General features: G+C 39.6%; 1 protein-coding gene across 4 annotated transcripts in view; it reads right to left on the minus strand.

The window, feature by feature from the left end:
- celf2 (cugbp, Elav-like family member 2) overlaps positions 1–6,996 on the minus strand; it is a 163,465-nt gene extending 156,469 nt beyond the window's left edge. For 3 of the 4 annotated variants that reach the window (XM_089126704.1, XM_089126703.1, XM_039668577.2), the window contains exon 1: positions 6,822–6,996. In XM_089126704.1, the coding sequence (XP_088982830.1) occupies positions 6,822–6,874 (53 nt within the window). In that variant the 5' untranslated portion in view covers positions 6,875–6,996. The remainder of the gene's footprint in view (positions 1–6,821) is intronic. The other variant, XM_089126706.1, reaches the window with a different exon arrangement.
- Between the last annotated feature and the right edge of the window lie 906 nt (positions 6,997–7,902).

Raw genomic sequence — 7,902 nt, forward strand, 5'->3', positions numbered from 1 at the left:
TAATCTTCTCAAAAAACAACAGTGTTCCTTATAATCCGGAGCGCCTTATATATGGATCATCATTTTATACGGTAGGTGGCGGTAAAACTCCTAAGCGGTGAGCAGCCGGTAACAAGAAGTAGACGAATGAGAACGTCCTCGTCTCAGTTCTCGCGCATGCGCCCATAAGGAAGTAATGGAATAGTGGAATAAAGTCGTTATTTATGTTTTTTTCGCACAAAAAGTATTCTCGTCGCTTGATAAACTTATAATTGAGCCGCTGTAGGCACATGGAATATTTAAACCTTTTCTTTAATGACTTTATGGGCCGTCAAGAGCCAGTCCCTCAGGCAGTCTATGTAGGACTGATCTAGCTCTCAGATTCAATCAAAAATATCTTTATTTGTGTTCCGAAGATGAACGAAGGTCTGATGGGGTTGGAACAGCATGGGGGTGAGTAATTAATGACTTAATTTTCATTTTTGGGTGAACTAACCCTTTAAGAGTATGAATGCCACAAATGAGTGTCATGAGACTTTTGCATTTATCATCTAGACATTACCACAAAACACCCATATGATTTTACACAAAAGTGATAATCTTGCTTATTTTTGCCCCCAAACCTGAAATTAACATTTACTGTCAAATTTAGCAGGGAGATTGATGCGGAAATCTAAATAAAGAGTATGAATACCAAATGTGAATCTCATAAGACTTTAGCATTAGCATAAACACAACCACAAAACACCTTTTTACACACACACACACAAATAAATGACAGCAGATACCTTACTAAATGTTGTTCCCATATCTTACAATATACTTAAGGAATATCCTCAGTTCATAAATACAATAAAACAGATCAAATAATAATAAGCGAAAAAAAAAAAGTTTAGCAGTTAGGTTCATGTTGTGTGCATGTACGTTTGTGAGAAATGGTGCTACTTTCGACAGCAAGGTGAAACATCCGTTTGCTAGATACATGGATAGAAGTGTGTGCGTGTGTGTGTGTGTGTGTGAAAGCTCTGTGAATGGTTCCTGAAGTGCTCTCCTCAAACATAGCTGCAGCACATTCTCCTCTCTGAGAGCTAGCGTAGGAGGAAACCAGCACTGATATGCCTCTCTGGATTTCAACCTTATCATAGAAAACTGCCTACACACAGAACGAGAGAGAGAGAGAGAGAGAGAGAGAGAGGGAGAGAGAGCGAGAGAGAGAGATGACAATAGGCTCTGTCTCTCTCTCAGACAGTCAGACGTTCAGGCCGGTTTTAATCATGGACATTCAGCGCGGCCTGAAAAGAGTCTCTGTCCTGAGCCCTGCACTCTCCTACGGCTTAAACAATGCACCGCACACACGCACACACACACAGATTCTCATTAAAATCCTGTGACCATTTCCCAATTGCCTCAACAAGCCAAAAGGGGGGTGGGTCGGTTTCTGTCTCTCACACAAACATACACTAGAAACACTAAAGCACCATATCAGTGCATTTTAACGTCTCAAATGTTGCTCAGGGGGTTAAGTGCTCAGCTGTGTCTCCTAAAAGTCACATTTATGAAAATTAAAAAAAGAAACAAATGACGAATCGAGATATAAAATTAAACTAAATATCATAGCTCAGATCTTCGAAAAAAAAAAAAAAACGTTGCTGAGAAATAATCGAGATTCCTTTTGAGATCTCAAGACTTGTATTGTTTGGAAATCCAAAATATGTTCCTTCGAGGTTTTTTTTTCCTCCTCAAGATCATTTTTCTTTTGCAGAGGAAATGTAAGGAGATTCTGTTTGTCAAGGATAGTGTTATTCGGGCCACAGGAAGTACAACACAGCAGGTCTATAAAAAAAAGTGATACGATTTCTCTCAGTCTCCATCCATCTCCTCTCGACTTTTATCTCTCGCTGTCTCATTCTTTCGAGCATCTATTGTTCTGACTGCATTCATTTCCCTCTCTCTCTCTCCTTCAGCTGTAATTGCGATGGGTGAGCTGATAATTGTAATTACGTTCTCTAGGTAGAGTGTGTGTGTGCGTATGTGTGTTAACTTCAAGGGGTGCAGCAGACCCATCTGGGTGGCTCACGTAGCCTCCTAAAATGTCAGACTGTGGAACAATATTGGTGACACGCACAGACACACATACACAGACAGTATAATGGGTAACACTGCAGACGGCGGAGGGCAGTGCATCGCCACACTGACTTGAGCCAATAATACAGAACTCTATTGGAGAGCAGCGGGTCCAACGCACACACTTATCAAATGTTGTCTTCACCTCCTGCCTGCACTGCCACATCTCTTCCTCTACCGCTTCCTCATTACTCGGAGCTTTCACAACTGACTAACTGAAAACAATATACACTCACAGGGACACATTTCTACTTGATTTTACCTTAAAGGGGTCATTGGCTGCCCATTTTCCAGACGTTGGTAAGATTCTTTAGGGTCTTCATGTAAAGTTTGTTACATACTTTGGTTAAAAGTCCTCAATGGTTGTGCAAAAAAAAACACACCCTTTTTACCTCCTCAAAAACAGCTCTGTTCACAGCGACCCGTTTCGGTGCATGTCTCTTTAAATGATAATAAGCAACTGCTAACCCCACCCCTCTCTTCCATTCAGGGGTGTCGACACAAGGCATATAAAGTGCTGCCTTGACAGACAAATGTCCGAGGGAGTAAATATGCTAATATGGGACCGTCAGTGGGCGGAGCGTAAGCAATATGACATCATATTGCTCAGAAAATCCAAACGGCTTAATTATTGAGAGTGTTTAGATCTATATCCATCTATCTATCTATCTATCTATCTATCTATCTATCTATCTATCTATCTATCTATCTATCTATCTATCTATCTATCTATCTATCTATCTATCGATCTATCTATCTATCTATCTATCTATCTATCGATCTATCGATCTATCTATCTATCTATCTATCTATCGATCTATCTATCGATCGATCGATCTATCGATCTATCTATCTATCTATCTATCTATCTATCTATCTATCTATCTATCTATCTATCTATCTATCTATCTATCTATCTATCTATCTATCTATCTATCTATCTATCTATCTATCTATCTATCTATCTATCTATCTATCTGTCTGTCTGTCTATCAATCTATCTATCTATCTGTCTGTCTATCTATCCATATATCTGTCTGTCTATCAATCAATTCAATTCAATTCAAAATGCTTTATTGGCATGACTGTACATATTACAATATTGCCAAAGCTTGTAACACATAGTATAGTGAAGACAGTAATAATAACAAAGTTTCTATCTATCTATCTATCTATCTATCTATCTATCTATCTATCTATCTATCTATCTATCTATCTATCTATCTATCTATCTATCTATCTATCTATCTATCTATCTATCTATCTATCTGTCTATCTGTCTGTCTGTCTGTCTGTCTGTCTGTCTGTCTGTCTGTCTGTCTGTCTGTCTGTCTGTCTATCTATCTATCTATCTGCTTGTCTGTCTATCTATCTCTCTAACACGTTTATATGTATATCTGTCTGTCTATCTATACATCGGTCACATTTATATGTGTATCTGGCTGTCTAGCTCTCTATCTATCTTTCTATCTGATCAAACAGACTCTTCCTCTGTCTCTCTGTATTTGTAACTACCTACCTAGACAGACATATAGACGAATAGACAGATATTGTAGGTTATTCATTCTAGAAGTGTTTGCTCAGTTAAGGAGCTCATTCTCTTCGTTGCGGCACAGTGCCCAGACCTGATGGGTAGGAGTGACGTGCACGGCCGTGTGTGTCTGAGGCTGGTACAGGTGCAGAGATCAGCATGCAATGCCGATCATCTGCGGCGCCCGTCTGTGCGCCACTGTCTGCAGCCAGCCGCTAATGCCGAGGATAAGGGACAGGCTAACGGCATGAGCCGCCCACACACACGCGCCCACAGAAAAGCCACTCAGCCAGATAATTACGGATGCGTCCTGGGCAGAGGCTTAAACACACACACTCGGAGCCGTTGCCGCTAACAGCGTTCATTAAAACCAACACTGCAAAGGTCAGAGGTCACCCACTGCTAAGGACGGATGCTTGCCACTCCATTGCCTCTCTACCAGCGCTTCTCTCTCTCTATAAAAACATTTTGATTCCTCGCTTCACTAAAACGGGGGGAAAGACGGAAGGATGTAAAAAGACAACAATAATGCGAGTTTACCTGCTATCAGGCGCAAGAACACCAAGTGTCGTGTTTAAATATGCCTCTAATCAAATCATCTCCCCCGCCTGCCTCTCCGCTAATTCAATAAAGGCAACAACTTGTCATTGTTATTTAAAGTAATTTTCAATGTAATCAAGTGGTATTAATAAGCATGCTGCCTCTCATTACCGACTCAACCTGCCTTCCGAAGCGCGCAGAGCACAGTGCGTGTGTGCGTGTGTGTGTGTCAGCGTGACAGAGAGGCTGTTGTGTGCCTGTATGTGTGTGTTAGGACATTATGCATGTGCTTGTGACTCATTGTGTGTGTCTGTGTGGGCGGACATGAGTTCCATGGTATTTTTGTTCTGGTTGCTTGCAGTGACAGAACGGAGTTGCATCTCTTCGCTTCGTTTTTCGCGCAAAAGTTGCGGAGGTGAACACAATATTCTCATATTCTCTTAGATTTGCAAAAGATAGACAGATAGAACACTATTATCTCAATGTGTTATTTGGCATTTGCATGTAACAAAATCAGTCCATCAAGTTCTTTCGTTAATGATAAAACACATTTAATGCTGCAAGTCTATTGTTCAAACGACATCAGTGTTAAAAACGCATCAAGCCCTCATGAAGGAAAAGTGGGATCATGACAGAGTGATCCTGCAGAGAGCTGAGCCCTAAAAAGAAATGAAGCACGTCGGAAATTTCCACTGCGCTGATCCTAAGAAAAATGCGATATCGTTCCGATGCGTCACATCCAAGATGATGTATTTGACCCAGGCAGAAAGATGTTCAGAGATGTTGATTCGGTAGAAACTTTGTTTTGCGCAAACACGTCAACAAAAAAAAAAAAAATCAACTTAATAGATGGCAAAAGTTATTTATGGATCCATTTTATCTGCTCTGTATTTTCTCTAAAGGAGAGATAATGAGAACGTTAATAGGGCGCAACATAAACACACACGCACACGAGTGTGTGCTCATTAGACAACAGTGTTCTGGGTCGTCTGGTGGCTTCATTAGGCTGTAGAGAATGCCACAGTGTAGTGTAGCCTAGAGTCACATAAGGAAGAGAGAAACGTAAAGGGGAGCAAAAGAAAAACTTAAGCTGGTCTTTATTAAGGCGGTCCAGCAGCTGCTCCTCTGGCTAATCTAGAGTCTCTACACTAATAAAGAAGAAAAAGACAAATAGCGATCCATCACACATCCCCCTCATCAGCCCGAACAGAAGATTATGCCCTGAACGGCTCTCGGGTGGAACCGTGATTGTGAGTGTCATTCAGTGAGAAAGAAAAAGAACGTACTGACTAATAGTGCTACATCGATCAGGAAATGTCTACTTAAATGCAGCAGAAGTCTTTCACCTACACAGTAAAGCTATTAAAACAGAACTGTGACTGTGTATCAATACAGGATTTGCACATATCAAAAATGTAAAAAAAAAAAAAAAATCCAACAGGACGTATGTGCATTGTGACCTGCTTATGCGAATAAATAATTGACCAAATATGACACTTCTTCTGAGAGAGCACAGCGTGTCATCTTTATACCCTTGATCTATTTTCATAATTCAGTGTGGAATACAGTGGTGCCCCAATTTACAACAACCCAGAATCCTGAACTATATATGAAGATCCAGAGTATTTATAGTTCGCACTTCATACCCTCATTACAAATATGATCATGAATGCTTTTTAAAGTGACATTAGAAAATGTCTGACTGAACCTCTTGTTTATTTGTCCAAAACATCAAGTCAGCATATGACTAAAATATTTCTTTTATGGAATTTGCACAAAAAATAGTGAATGACTTTTTAAAACTTTCATAAGAACCAATCATCTAATCGAATAATAATTTTGAATCTTATTTTTGGGTCGTGTTGTCCTCTAAAAGCGTGCAGGCTTCCGAGAACTAAAGCGGAACAATTTGACATCATGACATGCTTTCTGTGGTTTCAGTTACCCTTTTATACTTCCCCAAAAACTCGGAGAGTTTATATCTGACACCCTTGTCAACATTTTGGGTAGTTTGAAAGCAGAAATGATGTCCAAAAAAAAAAAAAATGCCAATAAATGTATAACATAGATAATGTTTAGGGTTAGGTTCAGCATGGTAGCTCAGTTTGAGAAACACTTGATAAATATCCATGAGTGTTTAACTAAAGACACACGAACGAACCGACTTTAAAGACGAGCATTTGTTTGCGCAATAGCTTAAGATGCGCAATACTAAATCATATCAAGATACGGAGGGTTAAAAAAAAAAGTCGATTAACTTAAAGTGCATAAATGAACTATTCATCTAGTTGAAAAGCGATGCGCACCGCGTCTTCTCAGCATCAGCACCATCATCCCGCATCACAGATGAGATGAGACGCGCCCGGTCTGATAAATCACCTCATTCCCGGTGAGTTCGGGGGAGGGCTTGTCTCTCAAAGGGTTAATAAGACACTCCATGCGTCAGACACATGACAGTATATGTGCGAACTCAAGGGGGGGGAAAAAGTCCCACACACACTTTTTCGAGTCGAAATGGCACACGCAACCGTGCGTAATTCTCACAACATTTGTGTTGGAGTCGAGCGGGAGAGCGCGTCCTCAGCGCGGGCAGATGGAGACACTCGCTCGCTCTCCGCATGCATGTTCGGGTCGGCTCGGGTCTTACCTTAACACGTTCCAGCTCTTGAGGGGGTCCAGGTCTGAGATTATAGAGACCATGCTTGAGGCTCGGGCAGCTCGGGCTTTGCTCGGACAGAATGCGGTTGATAAAGTGAGTGAGTGAGCGCTGTTACTCCGACTGTCTCTCTGTACTGTGATAAGCGCGGAGAACAGACTCTCTTTCCTCCGCCCCTCACAATCACTCCTCTCTCTCTCTCTCTCTCTCTCTCTCTCTCTCTCTCTCTCTCTCTCTCTCTCTCTCTCTCTCTCTGCCTCATCACTTTATGAACCTCTGTGTAACATTAGAAACAACGTAGATACATCACTACATGGACATTGATGTCCCTTGTAAATTTTTTTACAGAGGATTTTTATATATTTTTTTACGTTTACTGTTAACGTTTTTTGAAAGAAGTTATTATTCTCACCAAGACTGGATTTATGTGATCAAAATGATTACAATTGATCAATAAATATTGTTACAATTTAAAATAATGGTTTTCTATTTTTATATACTTTAACATACAATTTATTTCTGTGATGCAAAGCTGCATTTTTATCAGCCATTACTCCAGTCTTCAGTGTCACATGATCTGTAAGAAATCATTTTATGCTGATTTGATGCTCAGTTATGGCAATGAAGGAAACAGTTGTGCTGCTTAATATGATTTTGGAACCTGATAATTTTGTCAGGATTTATTGATGAATAAAAAGTTAAAATAAACAGCATTTATTAAAAATATAAATCGTGTCTAAAAAATACAGACCCTAAACCTTTAAAGGCTGTATAGTGTTGCAAAATATTTATATTTTAAATAAATGCTGTTCTTTAAAAGAAACAGGTTCACAGGTTATAAAAAATGCAATTAGCACAGGAGTTTCCAACATTGATAATAAATCATTATATTAGAAAGATTTATGAAGGATCAGTTTTGCATCATAGGAATAAATCATATTTTAAAGTATAATAAAATAGAAAACCATTATTAAAATGTGTAATCTTTTTTGGTATTTTTGATCAAATAAATGCAGACTTGATGAGCATAAGTGACTTCTGTCAAAAACATTAAAAAGAGTAATGTTCCCAA

The sequence above is a fragment of the Pimephales promelas genome, chromosome 24 (assembly GCF_988280905.1).
Source record: "Pimephales promelas chromosome 24, fPimPro1.hap1.1, whole genome shotgun sequence".
NCBI lineage: Eukaryota > Metazoa > Chordata > Actinopteri > Cypriniformes > Leuciscidae > Pimephales > Pimephales promelas.